Here is a 16896-nt window from a genome sequence, read left to right as displayed (position 1 = left end):
GAGCCGTGAAATTCACTACATGTCTACATCCATAGTTATTACAAAGGGTAATGTATTGATATATATATGTTAATAAGAGTTCCATCCATATTTTTTTTTATTTCGTTAAAGTTAAAATGCGATATCTGAATCTTTGAAAATGTTAAATGTGATTTAATTAAGGAATAAATTATAATTACAATGTTAATTTTAAAAACTCATAACATTGTTTTTTGTCAAAAAAATAAATAAATTCATAACATTGTTTCTTTACCAACAATTAATCACAATTTTTATCTTGTTTTTTTTTTTTTTGGATCTACATCACAATTGTTATTATAGTATTACAATTAGCTTAAGTAGAACTGAAGTAGGATACTTTAAGCAAGGTCTCGTCTAGACAAGTGGACGGAAAAAAAAAAACATAATTGGAAGAGAATATCTCACTAAAAGTGTCCCTCAGCAAAAAAAATAAAAAATCTCACTAAAAGTGGTCAGTCAACCAACTTTTCCCGCAAAGATCATTCATTGATACTTAACACTATCGGTGTGTTTGAGGGGTTATGATCCTCTCCATTTGTAATTTGTTCCATTTGTTGCAATTTGGAGAGAGATAGACACAAAAAAATTAATGATGGTGGGATCCACTTAGTGATAGGACCCACCACTTATTTTTTTGTGTCTATCTCTCTCCAAATTGCAACCCGTGTTTGAGGTGCGGTATGAATTGGCTTTAAGGCAAAATATCATCAAATCTAAATATTATAATCATACACAGTTTAATTTGGATGAACTCTTTTAGAAAGAAAAAAAATCTGAATCGACCGAATTGAATGTTGTTTAAATTAAATCGATTATAGGTTAATAAAGTTGAAAGAAAAAAAATCTGAATCGACCGAATTGAATGTTGTTTAAATTAAATCGATTATAGGTTAATAAAGTTGGAAAAATATTATATCAATACTAAAATTATAAAGCCACCATAAAGTGACATGTTTGATGAAAAAAATATAATACATTAAAAATTAACACTATGGAATAAAAATTTATTAATTATTATGTTTGAAACCTATGAAATAAAAAGAAAAAAAGTGAGAGAGACTAAATTAAACTAACAAGTATAACTAAAAAAATTAAAAATCAATAAATAATATATTAGTACAATATGCATATACATTTAATAGTCTTGCTTTGCTGATTTGAACCAGAAAAATAGTTTACAAAAGAATATGTTCCCATTTGATCAACAAAATTGAAAATAAATTATGTTTCTTTTCCAAATCAGCAATGTCACGTCATCAAATATAATTGAAATCATTATTGTAAATAATTTGTCATAAAATATCGTGAGGAAAAAATCCTAAAACTTGTGGAAAAAATGATTAGAATCTCATATTTAGAGAAAGTTACTAAATTCATGTTTCAGGGCAACCAAATGATTGTGCTCAAGTGGTTAATGAGCTCCACCAAAATGCTAAATTCATGTTTCAGGGCAACCAAATCGTTTGACAAAATCCGAGTTTGATTCTTAGATACAATTTGGTTCTGTTTTGACAAAGGGATTCGAACAATTTTCACAAAATGGATATCCAAAACATTAAAAAATATTCAGTTTTGTATGGTTTTCAATTATTTTAGATCAGTTTGTGGTTTCAATTTAGGTAAGTTTGGAATATGAACACCTGCCAAAAATTACATATCCTATTCAACAAAGTGGTTGTTGAAAACGAGAGTGAGAGCTTAATTTCCTTTAAGCTGATAAATAAACAAATCCCTTCGGTCAAAGGCAGTATAGTAGCACCAGGCATAATATATATATAAAGTAGTTCCAATCCAATTCATATATAAAAAAATTTAAATATAGTCACATTCATTTTCATGCCAAAAAGATGAGTCCCACATGCCCAGAGAAAATAAAGAATCAACCAAAATTTGATTTCCTACAAATCCTTACACTGCCTGCAGACGCCTGATTTGCTGCTCGATTACTTCCAAAATTCTTCCGATTTGATTCCCTCGCAATTCTAGAACCAAACTACACCAATACATCAAAGACAAATCAATCACTATGCAAAAGAGTTGTAAAGCAAAATTTTGAAGTGTAAAGTTTTGGAGTGCACACCTGGATTGCCCGCTTGGGAAGAACCGCTGCTTCATATAAACCAAGCAATTGTGCAACCTTCAGAAAATATATTGACCATGAGATTTAAGTTTGGGAGTCCATTTTCTATGTTGGATCTTCAGACAGAAAAGGGTTTTATTTTGGTAAAATAGAAGTGCATCTATAAAATATCGCAAATGGTCCATGGTGTACCGGCACTTGAAAATCACCAGAAACTCCAACAACGACTCATGGTACATCGGTATTTGTCGGAAGTAGAAGTTCGCGGTCCTCTTCATCCTAATGAGTGAAACAGTGATCTGATTGGTACGAGTTTGGAGAAAACAAATATAAGTGTCTCCAAAATCAACGCATATTTGTTTTCCTTTATTTTTGACGAACCGGCACCGATCAGGTCAACGCCTCTCATGAGAACATGGAAGAACATGAACTTCTACTTCAAAGGGGTGACATAGTTCATCGTTGGTATTTCAAGTTATTTTCAAGAACTGGTCTACCACAGACAATTAAATAAACTGATCCACAGTAGAACCCGCCATAAAATAGAGCTCTTTCTGATGAAACTTGAAACACAAGTATGAGTTCAGTTCAGGCAACATCACTGGCTTCAAGTCCTTATATTCATTCATAACTCGTAAGATATATGAGCATGTTACCAAAAATTTGGATCACTAGTTTGAATCAGCTGAGTTAAGATGTTAAGTTATTCAAAAAGGTCTTGAGAAAGTGTTGTCGAGTCAGCCAATAAATGGTCAGACAAGATGTAAATTGATACATCAATCACTTTATAGCAGTAGAAAACAAATAAACCACTCAGTCAATAACAATACCTCTCTTAAAATCTTTTTATCACCGATGCCACTAGGTTGATCAAGGTTGGCAACCTCCCACAATGGAATGTTGAGTAAAACCCTTATAACATCCTCATCCAAGAATGGAAATCTAGCCTAAAGAGAAAAACAAATCAAAAAAATGACAAGTAACTATGAGATTAACAAATTAGGGATCAGTATTGATTCTTGCTATCATTTGAACATTACCTCCTTCCCGTTATCAGCAATACATCTATCATCTCTCCCTAAATTTCTCTTCCAAATTCTTTGCATGTCGAGTTTCATTTCCTCATCTAGCCCCAGCCAACTGATTAAGGCATATTATACCGTCAGTCCTTTAAAAGAAAATGCACATGTAGTCATAGTTCATAAATCAGTACTATTAAGTTAACACCAAGGTGACTTAAAGAATTTTGAAATGTCAATCATCTAAGTAGAAGTATATCAAAATACCACATAAGATACAATGAGTCTTCCAACCTATCAATCAAAAACTTTAAGTCAGGTTAATATTTTAGAAAGAAAAAAAAAACCCTATTAACTTTGTTGTTCATAGATACAAGTGGTGTCAATTGGGTCCTTAAAATACCCTTGCTATCAATTTAGTTTCTATCAATAATGTAAGATTCATCAATTAAGCCCCTCAATCATGGAAACTCTCGTCAAATTAGTCCCTAAATTAGGATTCCATTAAACTCATTCCTCAAATCCAACAAAGGAAGACTGACATTTTGAGTAATTGAGAAAATAAAATGATGGTAAAAATATTTAGGATGAAAGTAATGATGTGTGTAGCTTTGGACGAGAAATCAGGGGTTTAATCAATATTTTTATTTAAACAGTGAGCTGAATAACATATTAGACCTGAGGTAATTTATTAAAGCCATAGATTGTAAGCTGTATGGTTCTTATTGTAGTTTCATTTGCAACATATTCTTTTCTGTGGAAAGGTACATCGATTAGCATTTATATACACATATTCTAAAATTTAATTGGCCACAGCTAAAGCAAAGAAGAAAGAAAGGAATTACATTGACATATGCATACAACTTGAAAATTACAGGACCCAAGCTAATGGACAAAAGGAAAAGAAAGTTGTATTCAACAAGATATATAAAGAGCAGAACATTATCACTTGTAAGTTGTAAACATATGTATAATCATAAAATATGATTAACATTACCATAGTGATAATACCTTCCTCGTCTAAAACTTGTTCTATGTCTCCCATAACCAGCACACTGTTCATCAGCACCAGAACCAACAAGGAGAATCCTTGCATTGGACTTGTATTTAATCCGTGCATGAGTGTCATCATTATCATCTGCATCAGACACCCATCCATCACCACCAGAAGCGAGCCATAAAGCTATTCCAATGTTAAGGTCCTGAAAAGATATGTGCAAACCAATCATCAAATAATGTCAAGGTGTTTGAAAACTTAGCTATAGGCTTTTCAATCTGAGGATTGATTAGTACCATGTAGGTGTTGGAAGGATTTATGAGTGACATAACATGACTAGTCTCAGACACCAAATCTGACAAGTCAGCATCAATCTCCACGAGTCTCCACCTGCACTTTCAACAGATGCTTTTAACCAACTGAACATGACCGATGCTATAAAAGATATCGACATAAAACACGTCCAATAGAACAATGTTGTCAAGATCGATATCTTGACTTAGACTGGAAGCAGGTAGCAAGATCGCAACATGTGAGGTCGTAACTAGGATCTTACATACTACCCAAGTAATTACGAAGGATCGGGAGGCGGGTAGCAAGACTGCAAAACGTAAGGTCCTACATGTTGCGATCTTGCTACCTTCTCCCGATCTTAGTCAAGATCTCTATCTTGACAACTTTGTTGACAATGATTTGTTATTTTAGAAAATAAAACTTGATGCCATAAATTTCATGTTGATGCCAGTATATTCTTCCATGAAATTATACAAACAGCAAAATCTGTTATTATACGCATTGCAAAAAGTTTGCAAAGCACTGAATGAAGGAATGAATTATGTCAAGACATTTTAAAACAATAGGTCAATTATTTATTATACATATTTCCCGCCTACTCACACATTTATTCACTTTGTAACATTCAGTGTAGACTCATATCTGCAAGATTTGATTCACTATTTTCAATTTGAAATTAGGATGTAGTAATTTCACACAATCATTGAATAAAATTTACATGTCAGACCATGTCATTAATCATACAAGAAATACGTGTTTCAGACCACTTTCAATGCCTCTAACAATGAAAAATATATGCATCTTAGAATTCAGCAGGAAAAGTTTATGGCTACCAAAAAAAATAAAATTCAATATCATATGGCATAAATCTATAATTACTCAATATACACTGTCTTAAGAGACTTCATTTTCGTACACAACAATTTAACATTGAAAGAAAAAAAAAAGTCCAATTAAATGTTTAAGGAAAGGTTTTTTTCTTATACAAAAAGCAACAAAAAAGATATAAAGTAAACATGGATTGCATACCGTCTTGACGGTGCAACTCTTTTTAGTTCTTTCAACCCTGCCTTGGCAGATTTTCTATCAGGAGCTAACTCGCCATCAAAGCTTACAGTAAGTAGATCAATTTCATCTGTCAATTAAAAAGAGGTTAGAGATTCGACTCATCTAAAGGTTTCTAAAATAAAACATGTAAACTATAAGAACTCGACCAGTCTACTTTAGGTGATTCAACACCAAACAAGGAACTTGTTACATATAATACCATTCATATGATTTAATCCAATGGCTTAACCTTTTGGGATGGAATGGTTGATTTTCGACATGGTAACAAAGCCTCTATGACCAGTTGACCACGTGGTCTAGAATTTGATCCTTCTTATCTCATTCTTCTAAATAAAGATTCAAGGTTCAGCATGTGCATTGTCTATGCTTCAAGCCCAAAGAGCTCTTGTGTAAGGGGGACATATTAGATAAAAATCATTCATGTGCTTCACCCAACAGCTTAAGGTTCTAATATAGTTGGTGTCAAACTCAAAGAAGTTTAGGTCTGAAACTGTGTGTTCTCCTCTGGGAGAATTATCATATACATAAAATTTAATTACAAGACTGCGACTGATTTTCTGCCCTATAAATCTGCAACTATCATATATACATTGATTGTGCAGTTTATTATCCTAATTAATTGCAGTTTGAATTATCCTAAATAACAGTTACAGATGCATAGCATTTGCAAACATTAAACCTGTTGGCAGTTAGTTCATGACATAACTATTCAAGACTGTGTAGAATAATCAAGATAGAAGAAGGTAACTTGAGCTTATAGGGAGCACTCACAACTGGGATCCAGGCATTGATCCAGTAATGCCGCAAGTATCATAGAATCCAGCCCACCAGAGAAAAGAATTGCAACAGGAACAAATTTCTCTTGTTTGATACCAGATATCACAGCCTATGCAATCAAATCCAAAGAGTCATGACAAATATAAAAGAAATCTACTGAAGGAAAACAAGGTCAGGTCTAGAATAAATAAAATGTCGTTAAAGAATCTAAAGGTAATCCCATTAAAGAACAAATGGTATATAAATCCCTACAAAACATATAATAGAAATCCAAATTCAATTATTAGAATTTTCCAAATATGTCAAACACAAAAGGTTGGTGAACACATTTAGTTACAATTTGCATATGGGAAGCACGTGAAACTTATGATTATTTGTTTCAGAACTTAGTATTGTTGTACCAGACTTGAAATATTTGGTTGAGCATACTTAAAATAAGCATTATCTCTAGTAACAAAACTTTAGGAAGTTTTCCGGTATTCACCTTGTTTTTTGAAATTTCAAGAAACACATTAAAAATTTTGTTATATAAATAAAAAATACGATGACTTATAACTTGCAAAGATGATTATAAAGATAAAAAATAAAACTCGTTAAAGAATACAACTCTTTCTTTTTTTCTCTCCACTTCCCATCGTTCCTGTGCAATACCCCCTTGTCTTGTCTTTTAGCCATCTCTATCATTCACTTGCATGTATAACTTTTTCTTCAATTTTATTTTTACTTTTTATACACATACAAACAGTAACCATGATGCAACAGTTGAAGTTGTTGTCGAGTGACTATAAAGGTGACAGGCTCACAAGTTTGAGTCGTGGAATCAGGAAGCTAATAAATAATTTAATGTAAGATTCTCCCCAGTGTCAATTTAGCTTCTTCAAAAAAAAAAAAATTAATGTAAGATTCGATTTTGAATCTCGAATTATTCATCGCAAAACTTTTTTTTATATTACTCAATCACAAACTATTTGATATCCCCAAAGTTGAAAACATCTTATTAACATCATACAAACGGGTGACGATACATAATACCTTTGATGTTAGCCAAAAAAGGAGGTATACATACAAGATCTGTCATCCAATTTCAACTAAGTAGCTTACCTGATAGATAGTATACAATGACGTACGTCGTATCACAGATTCCTTTAAAACATTTAGCAACATATGAGCTCGCATTGGAATTGAATTTTGAGTTGAGCCTGCTTAATCAAGACAGACATTGTCAAAAATTTAAGGGATACAACAGAACTGTGAATTAATACTAAAGGTACCAGAATGTATGGGAATGACAATTATGTATTTGGATAAATAAATAAATCAATAAATGGAGCATTATGATGCTATCACGTAGTAATAACCTGCTTCGCATGGAACTGTCTCTAAAGAAGCTGAATGTACATCTTGTTGCCCCCTAGAAAACTTAGGGCAGGATGTCTGCAGGTTTTCAGAGCTTGGTACAACAGAAATTCTCTCCCACTTGATAAGTTCCTTCAATGTTGAGTTTGTATATTCATGTATCTGAACTTCGCCAACCAGAAATCCGTTTGAATTCGAAGCATCCACGTGCATACTATATATTCCACATGGTAGCTCTTCCCAGTAACTAAGATGTTCAATTCCATTATGAGCTTCATTTTCTGCAGAAAATTAATATTAGTAAGTCTAATTGTTGAGTTATGACAACGGGTCTATTCGCTGGGGGAGTTAGAGTGGTGAGTAAGATATGATTAGTTGTGACTGAGATAGTAAGAGAAGTAGGCCATGCTGTATATAAATAAGAGGAAGGGATAGAGGGAGACTATCTAGTGATTTGAGAAAGTGTTGAGGCCTTAGAGCAGGGGTGAGCGACCCCTCAAAACTATGAATTGGTGTTCTGTAATCAGGGAACTTCCTTATTCCATAAGCAAGATAAGATACCAAGTTCCCATCAACTAGTAGGCTAGTGGCAGGGCTATGATCTTAAAGCTATGGGTATTGCATTTTGAAGATGATTACAAAATATGGAGCGAAAACTTATCGGTGGCTAATTAATGCAAAAGTTTGAGGCCAATGAAATTCTTGAGATAAATAGCGTCAATTAAAGAGGCACGAAATATCCTACAAACAGTCATACACTTTCTTGTTTATTTCTTCTCATAATGACATATCCACCAATGTCAATGATAACGAGTACATAGTTTATGCAGTACATTCTGGCTAGCACAAATTATAATAATTGTAAGCTTTTTTACTAAATGACAATAGGCTCTATTCAGGTCATTCTATTTCACAGAAATTGAACCATCAGAGCAAGACACCAGTAGTTGTTCCATTCCAATTTCATGTATTACATACCAGTGGCCTGCTGATCTGGAGCAACTGGCGATACAGAAGAAAGAAGAAAAGTTGAATCATCTTCTGTAGGCCAGTGAACAAGAAGGCTCCGCCTACCAAATGCATCTCGGCCAAACCAAAGGGTCCTTGAACTATCCTGCAATAGAAAAAAGAAAGTATCACTACCACTTATGACTCCACAAAGAAAGCGAATAATTACTATAAATTTGAACACAGAAACTTACCACTTGGAGTTACCTGCCAATAGATGATAGCCCATGGTCCTTTAATTGTAGAAAGAACATCTGTAATAGAACCTTTCCCGCATTTAACACAGTTACCAGTCAAATAAGAACCACAGGAGCAACAATTCCCAAGAGTCTGCATAAGAAACTCGGCATCGTTGCAATCACTAGCAAGTTGAAGTCCTCCGAAAATCTCACCTGAAGAACATAAAAAAAATTAAAATAAAAAACATCTTACTGCAAACATCATGGTTCTGAATTGCAGTTGCAGTTATGCTGCAAACCTTGATACTGCAATAAAATGTGGCCGATACAACTAGAATTGCAGTTGCGGACCACAGTTTATAACTATGTTTCAACTTTTGCACATCAAATAACACAAACATTACGCACTAATAACGAATCTATCCCTATTGTAGAAATGTTGATATCGTATATTAGCTCTAACAATGCAAAAATAATGAAGTATTCTATAGTAACAACAAAACAACACAACGAAGTCTAAAATCAGAGGCAGTTGCAGGAAGTACCATTATACACCAGAATGTTTCGAGAAGCATCCACTAAAGGCTGAACAAGCGGAACAATTCCCCTAAGCTGCAAAGTTGCACCGATGAAATGAAGTTCTCCGTTACTGTCTTCATTTGCAGAACACAATAACGTTTCGTCGTGTTCTATAAAGGATGAGATTTGGTTTTCATTGTGTTGCAGAGTAACTTTCTTCACACCCAAGCTATCAGGACCTCTTCTCCGCAGAGCTTCTTTCAGGTCATCTAAAGAGATCAACAACTGCACCAAATCAATCACACAGTAAAAAAAAAAAATTAAGTAAAACAAAAAGTTATGGTGTTAATTGTTTGTTTCTTATAACCTATGAAACACTGAGACACAGACACCGGATACGACACCGACAATAAGTTGAGAAAATGAATTAATTGAACGTAAACATAAGTGTTAGACAAGCATTCAATCAGAAGTGTCCGAGGTACAATTAACTTACATTTTCAGATTGGCGATTTGGGGAAGTTGAGTGGAATGGGAGAGAGGAGATGTTAATTCGAATGCCTGAGACGGTCAATGCAATTCCACACATCTTCGTTTCTGCTTCTAAGCTTTTCTATGGGGGAATGTGGTTTTTGTAGGGCTTTTGACGGCTTAATTTGCTTCTAACTTGTTTTCATTTTTTAAAATAATAATTTATTGCTTTATGGACATGATTGCTTCCGTAGCATAGTGGTAGTGCGTTCGCTTCGTAAGCGAAAGGTCGTGAGTTCGATCCTCGCCGGGAGCTTCCTCTTTTATCCATCTTTTAAAAAGTAACATTTTATTTTTTATCCATCTTTTAAAAAGTAACATTTTATTTTTTATCCATCTTTTAAAAAGTAACATTTTATTTTTATTTTAACCATCTTTTATTTTAAAATAACATTTTATTTTTATTTTAAAATTATCCATCTTTTAAAAAATAACATTTTATTTTTATTTTAACCATCTTTTATTTTAAAATAACATTTTATTTTATTTTAAAAAAATAAAAATTATCCATCTTTTATTTTAAAATTTTTATTTTAAAATAACATTTTATTTAAAAAAAAAAAATTATAATTATAAGGCGCGTGTGTTAATTTGTGAAGGTTTATTTAATTTTTAGGGTTTCATTTCATTGCGAGTGAATATGGCGGGGACAGAGGAAGAAAGCGCAGTGAAGGAGCCTTTGGATCTCATAAGGCTCAGTCTCGACGAACGTATCTACGTTAAACTCCGTTCTGATAGAGAGCTTCGTGGAAAACTTCATGTAATTTCTTCTACTTCCTTTCATCTCTTTTTTCTTTCACACTTTTTTCAGTGCTTGATTTCAATTTTAATTTCAATTTCAATTTCCAGGCTTATGATCAACATCTTAATATGATTCTTGGTGATGTTGAAGAAATTGTTACAACGGTTGAAATTGATGATGAGACATACGAAGAAATTGTCAGGGTAAGTCATAATCAAAACCAAAGCTAAATTGTAGAACTGCGAACAGTTGTTGATTTATTGTCAGGGTAGTATATGTCATTGATTGATTACCTTCTTCAGTTTGATAAAGGATTATTGTAGTTTGTAAGGTGTTTTAAGGTTTTGACTGTGTGAGTTAAGAACTATGAGGCATTGATACGGGCACAGACACACATGACACTCACATGTCGACATCAGTAATAATTAAGTAATAATTATTGAATGTAACCACATATGTCAGCTGCTAGACACACCTTAAATCTGAATTGTTGGTGCTACACTCGACATGACACTAACACTTCAATACCGGTGATGATTATTGAAAGCAGCCACATATGTCAGCTACTAGACACGCCTTCAAGCTGAAATGTTGGTGCTACATAGGTCAAGAGGGGTAGGAAGGAGGAGAGGTAAGCGAAAGAGAGGATAGTCTCCAGCCTTGCTTTGCGGTTTATTTTTCTTTATAAATTTAAATTCTCCAATTTGAGGAACTAAAAAATTGAAATAGCGGAGGGCTTTCGAGTGTTTTGGTTGACCTTGAAAAATTCTCCTAAGCATTCCCCTCATTTTATAATACTCTCAACATAAACAGAATATTAGTTATAAGATTTCACGTCTCAGCTAGAAACACTCTCCCTATCAAGTTGAAGGATTCTCCTTTCTTTCCCTCCACTTCAATCCCCTTTGCCCAAATCCTTTCCCATCGTGATTCCTGAACAAAGCCGAAGGAGAAACTTTTGAATAAAATTTGGTTGTGGAAACGTCTTTGTTAAACAACTAAACCCAGATGCAGTGCTCATTGATGAGCATGATAGTAAAAGCTAGATATGTGTCTTGCTATTTTTTCGATTAGATTGCTGGCCTTTTCTTTCAACTATTGACCTTATTTTTTCAGAATTGTGATATCTACTAACTTGTGATCTGGGAAAATTGTCTTTCCCAGATAAGAAAAGGATCATCTTTGGAATTTTGTTCATATCTATAGTATACTATATGCATATTTACAATCTCCAATCTGCGCCAACCATCAAAATGGTCTATAAAAAAAAGGCTACACTTGCTTCATTTATTTTGAAGATACTTTTCCTTGGATGATTTTTGTTTTTCTTCTGATTGCAGACTACAAAGCGGACAGTTCCGTTCCTGTTTGTTAGGGGAGATGGCGTGATATTGGTTTCTCCACCACTGAGGACTGCATAACATGGACTGATGATGAATTATGTAATCATTTTAATGACAACTATCACAAAAATTCTATAACTTCTTAACTAGTGTCCTCGTTCCTTATGATATTAGATTATCCTCAACATGCATGTTTGCTAGTGTTTTATGCTGAACATTCAATTTTCATGTTCTCTTTTTAGCATGAGAATCATGGAATGCTCATGAACAAGGGTTATACTTATGGCAGCTTGAAGCTGTTGTTACATAGAAGTGGCTCCATAAGCTTAAACGCCAATGATTCTTGATTTGTTTCATTTTCTTTCTTTGTTTTTTTTTTCAACTTCTAAGTTCTAGTTACATTGGAGATCTTGAACCTGGGATGTTTGATGGGGTGTTTGATTAGGTATATGTGTGTTGTATTCCTTCAAAGTTTGTAGACTTCCTGAATCCTAAGTTTGGTTTAGCTTTTCCCCAACTCAAAGCGTCTTTATGGTCTACTTTTTTTTTTTAAGATAAACTCATACTTTTTTAAAAATTTTAACAAAATCAGTTTTTTTACATGTGAAGGATTTTGTTAGTTTTTAAAAACTTATCTCAATATTATTATAAAGAAATTTATTGTGAAGGATGTCGGGATATAAAGCATGTTATGCATGATTTGAATGATCAGTCTGTATCCCCTCCATTTCCAATCCCTCTTAGTCCTGTTTTTTAACAAGAGTATTACTTTTCCCACCCTATGGTTTTCCTCGCGCGTCCTATTTTTTTTTTCCAATTTTACACCTAGTCCGGATTTCGTAATCCGGAATGTATTGTTAGTAATTTTCAGATGCTCCGGATTATAAAATCCGGATATGTATTTTAGCAGAACTTTTGCAATTTTAAGCTCTACAATTCGTAAAATAAAATGCGAATAAAATAAAAAACATAAATAAAAAGACACAAACATAAAAACAACTCATTTTATTAATATATGAACAATACATTACAATAATTTTCAAGCTTTTTAAGCTTATTACATAACATTCTAAATCTATTTCTAATCTCCCAAGAGCCTAATTCTAATCTCCTAAGAGCCTAACCACTGCTATGTGATAGGACATAGCAGTAGCTTGGCTATTGGAGGAAAACCGGAGGAGGGGGAAGAGGAGGGCGGGAAGAAGAAACCAATGCCCCTGAGGGAGGTCGGGGGTGCTCAGACTTACGCCCCGACAGGCGAAGCTAATAACCACACTGACCCACATGACCCTCAGATGAACCGCCCTTCGTTGCAGCGCGGTTCCATCCTCATTGACCGTTCATACAAACCCTGAAAGTTTTCAACGAGGCCCTTATCTATGAAAGGCCAACGATGGAAAACCATGGTAGTAGAAGGAAGAAGAGGAGGAGAGGGATGGTGTGAGAAATGGTGGGGTTTGGAAGGGTATTTATAGGGAGGGGTGGGTGAAAAATGGTTGGGAAACCATTAATGCAGTCAAAAAACGTGGTAAAACACGTTTTTTTGACTTGACCACCGACAAATGCGTGTGGTGCAGACCACCGGCCATGGCACTGAGGCGTTCCGGAATATACAATCCGGAATGCACCTTTGAATTCCGGAATATATTTTCCGGATTGGTGCGATTATGGTGCTCTTATGGTGAACGAGGGGAACGTTTGCACTTCTTTGTAGGGCTAAGGACATTCCGGAATGTATAATCCGGAATGCTTCAGCATTGGCTTCTTTTGAAAAATTGCTTGGCTTCTTTTGAAAGAGTGTCATCAATTAGTGGTTGGACGGTTACAACTACTAACACATTTTCATTGACTGTATTAATGACCTAGAATTTGTTTAAGGCTATAAATAGGCTTCCATCTTCAACAAATACATTCATTCTTCACTTCACCTCTTCCCTTCCATTTTCTTCAAATTTTTTAAGTATTGTAGGAGTGTCGGTGGTGTCATGGTCATTGTTGACCGTTCCTATGAACCCTGCAATAGCATTTCAGCTTGTGTGGGGTTCATATAACGGTCAACAGAGACCCTTGACATCAAAGAAAGACACAAAATATTCATTTCGTCTTTGTTCGGATTATAATTTCCGGAACTCTCTTCACCTCTTTTCTGCCATTCTCTTCAAATTTTTTAAGTTTTGTAGGAGTGTTTGTGGTGTCATGGTCATTGTTGACCGCTCCTATGAACCCTGCAATAGCATTTCAGCTTGTGTGGGGTTCATATAACGGTCAACAGAGACCCTTGACATCAAAGAAAGACACAAATATTCATTTCGTCTTTGTTCGGATTTTATAATCCGGAAACACTAACAATATGGTCCGGAAAACATAATCCGAACCAGGGGTATTTTTGGAATTTTTGCAGGGCGCGCGAGAAGGCCATAGGGTGGGAAAAGTAACACTCTTTTAACAAATGTTAGCCACTTATTATAAAACTTTGAAAATTGGCATTTTCGAAATAAAACAGAAAAAATGTTGGTCAACTAAATGTTTGAATAGTAGTTTGATTTTTTTTTTTAAATTTTACTTAACTCCTTTCTCATGAGTAAGAGGTCCGAATAAATGAGAGCATGTTAAAGTTTGTTTTGATATTGTGATTGCTGCGCTTAAATTACAAAAGGATATTTTTAAAAGAGGAGTGTTAGAAGAAGAAGAAAAAAAAGATCCTTCTCCTAGGGCTCCTTATCGGCCTTGATGCTGATTCAAGATTCTCTCTACGTTGTTCTCCATTTCTTCCATTTAGAGAGACAAAGATACAGAGTTTTGAAAAAAGTAAAAAATAATTAAATATATTGGAACCCATTTAGCGGTATGACTCATATCCTATTATTTTGTGTATCTCTTTCTAAATGGTATTCTCCATTTATTTTTATAAATGGAAAAGAGAGAAATACTTGCTTAGACACAACACTAAATATTACATGTTAGGCACACACTCATGAAACTAAAAAAATTAGAAAGAAAATGATTAAAGTAATATTGATTGATGTGACTATTTTATTTATCTTTTAATTTTTTTATTTATGTGTGTGTGCCTAAATGCTTGTGCCTACACAAGACTATCTCATGGAAAAGATCCTTAGAGCATCTACAATAGAGACCCTCAATTTGAAGGTCTTAAACGGGTCCCACTTGTACACATAACTTTTTTATTATTTTTTAATAACAGTACCTAATAGGTACTCATTCACTCTAATGGAGACCTTCTTGCAAAAAGTCTAAATGGGTCCCACAACTAACTCTTCCTCATTTACATTTCACCACTAACATTATTTTAATAAAAAAAGTGTGTTGGGACACTAAAAGATGGGGGTCTTAACTTAGACCTGGGTCTTAGAAGACCCTCAAAAAAATTTCCCACAGTGAGAGTACCTATTAGATACTAGGTCTTAAATGGTGAAGACCTCACCATTGTGGATGCTCTTACACCTTGACGCTCGTGGGTTGTGCATTGTATCCTGTTGGTGTGTATGATAGGCACAAATTAAGAAGTGGGTTGAATAGATTCTCTTTTTAAAATTCAAGCGGAAACGTTTGGAAAAACTTTTCTCAAGCAATTATGACTATTGGATTACGTTGAGTAAAATTGCCACAACTCAAATACAAAGCTTAAAGGATGAATCCAAATAATTTTATTTTGAACAAATTGTTCGCAATTGAATCAATGAAACAATCAAGATTAATACTCCTAGTTACAAAAACTTTACAATGTAAACTCAGAGCTGATTTTAACAAGAAAAAACTACTAGCACAACAGTAACACATTGAATATATAACATATATGCAATTAGGATGATTACAAATGTAATGAGTGATTAAGTAGGGAAAGTTAAATTGAAATAGTTTTCTAAATCTTCTTAAGAATTCAATCACTACAAAGCAATGTGTAACCAAACACATGCAAAGTTTATCATAATTTCAATTCAGTTTTTCAAGGAAATTTAGAGTTGAGAGAGGTGGCACTATGATTTATAGTGGTTTAATCCAGTTGTCCTCGCTATAGGTTTAATCCACTCTCGACGAATCAATCTACCAAAATTATTGTTTTTCTCAAGAGAAATGATATTTGAACATCCATTTAGTGACAATTTTTGCAATAACTTTCTCTCTCATATTCACATATTACTTTTTACTTTATCTCTCTATTGTTATGGTTTCCGTGCTAATATCACTTTTTTCTTTGTAAAATAAGGTTGTCAAATAAGTTATCACCAAATTGGTTGTTCAAATAACACTCATCTTTTCACAATGAATGATTGATGCGTAAAGTGCTTATGGGTTTATACAAGCAACTAACTACCAAACAACTATCAAATACCTAGGTTCTAATTCTTGATGGAAACTCATCAAACCAAACCTCAAACCCTTGAGATTGATTACCAGAACCTTCTAATAATTTACTTCTTCCGTTTTAAAATACATATCACAATTTTTTAATGTGCACTATTCACAGGACTTACTTTGACCATACTTTTTGACAGATATATAAATGCAAATTGAGTGTTGCTATTTGTTATGAAGGAATACACGCATGAAACGCAAGAATAACTCAATGATTTCTCCCTCACTTGCGTATGCGGCCTTATACCTTCCGCCTTTATTTGACATCATGTACATTTGTGTGATTAAATAAACGTTCGTGCATTTCTTGTTTTGTTTCTTTCGTATAAAAAAGCATTTTTCATACAAATATTAGCGTGTAAGATGTTTAATTTGTCTCGATAAATATTTTCAAAATATTAAATTTTTATAACTTTTTACTTTAGATAATTAAAGATATTAACGCTTAAAGTTGTGCATTGACGTGTGTCTAGTTAAATGCGACATGTATTTTGAAAAGAATGGAGTACAATCTTGTAATATCTTCAACTGTCTTCTCCAAGACACGTTCTAATAAAGATGCTTCTTCGATTTCCTTCGGTTTTG

At 33.8% G+C, this 16896-nt stretch overlaps 2 protein-coding genes and 1 non-coding gene across 6 annotated transcripts; 2 read left to right on the top strand and 1 right to left on the bottom strand.

Moving 5' to 3' along the window:
- Positions 1-1754: 1754 nt before the first annotated feature.
- Positions 1755-9923, bottom strand: LOC146931944 (Asparagine synthase family protein). 4 transcript variants are annotated; one of them, XR_015006888.1, is made up of 14 exons: positions 9815-9923; positions 9345-9603; positions 8828-9012; positions 8591-8726; positions 7615-7893; positions 7358-7455; positions 6251-6365; positions 5441-5546; positions 4414-4507; positions 4118-4322; positions 3142-3241; positions 2932-3048; positions 2102-2158; positions 1755-2014 (listed from the first exon to the last, which is right to left on the bottom strand). XR_015006888.1 is itself a non-coding variant. In XM_085703518.1 (14 exons), the coding sequence occupies exons 1-14, from the start codon at positions 9905-9907 to the stop codon at positions 1901-1903; spliced, it is 1944 nt and encodes a 647-aa protein (XP_085559644.1). In that variant the 5' UTR covers positions 9908-9923; the 3' UTR covers positions 1755-1900. The 4 variants fall into 4 exon arrangements, 1 of the variants encoding a protein (XP_085559644.1); XR_015006889.1 differs by having other exon boundaries at positions 2932-3043; XR_015006887.1 differs by having other exon boundaries at positions 2932-3043; positions 4132-4322.
- A 110-nt stretch (positions 9924-10033) lies between these two features.
- TRNAT-CGU (transfer RNA threonine (anticodon CGU)) lies at positions 10034-10105 on the top strand. The gene has a single exon. It is a non-coding gene; the product is annotated as a tRNA-Thr (tRNA).
- A 337-nt stretch (positions 10106-10442) lies between these two features.
- On the top strand, positions 10443-12119 carry LOC146931942 (sm-like protein LSM3A). The gene is made up of 3 exons (XM_085703514.1): positions 10443-10609; positions 10699-10794; positions 11932-12119. The coding sequence occupies exons 1-3, from the start codon at positions 10490-10492 to the stop codon at positions 12010-12012; spliced, it is 297 nt and encodes a 98-aa protein (XP_085559640.1). The 5' UTR covers positions 10443-10489; the 3' UTR covers positions 12013-12119.
- The last annotated feature ends 4777 nt before the right edge of the window (positions 12120-16896 follow it).

This window comes from Medicago sativa, chromosome 4 (assembly GCF_051527215.1).
Source record: "Medicago sativa cultivar Bolivia chromosome 4, Bolivia_mono, whole genome shotgun sequence".
Classification (NCBI taxonomy): Eukaryota; Viridiplantae; Streptophyta; class Magnoliopsida; order Fabales; family Fabaceae; genus Medicago; species Medicago sativa.
This window is presented reverse-complemented; position numbering and strand designations above follow the sequence as displayed.

Excerpts from the sequence above, each read along its gene's own strand:
- LOC146931944 (XM_085703518.1), bottom strand. The coding sequence starts at position 9,907 with ATGTGTGGAATTGCATTGACCGTCTCAGGCATTCGAATTAACATCTCC. Across the intron at positions 3,049-3,141 it reads TTGCTGATAACGGGAAGGAG|GCTAGATTTCCATTCTTGGA; the intron begins GTAATGTTCAAA and ends TTTTCTCTTTAG. Across the intron at positions 2,015-2,101 it reads TTCCCAAGCGGGCAATCCAG|TTTGGTTCTAGAATTGCGAG; the intron begins GTGTGCACTCCA and ends GTATTGGTGTAG.
- LOC146931942 (XM_085703514.1), top strand. The coding sequence starts at position 10,490 with ATGGCGGGGACAGAGGAAGAAAGCGCAGTGAAGGAGCCTTTGGATCTC. Across the intron at positions 10,610-10,698 it reads AGCTTCGTGGAAAACTTCAT|GCTTATGATCAACATCTTAA; the intron begins GTAATTTCTTCT and ends TTCAATTTCCAG. Across the intron at positions 10,795-11,931 it reads CATACGAAGAAATTGTCAGG|ACTACAAAGCGGACAGTTCC; the intron begins GTAAGTCATAAT and ends TTCTGATTGCAG.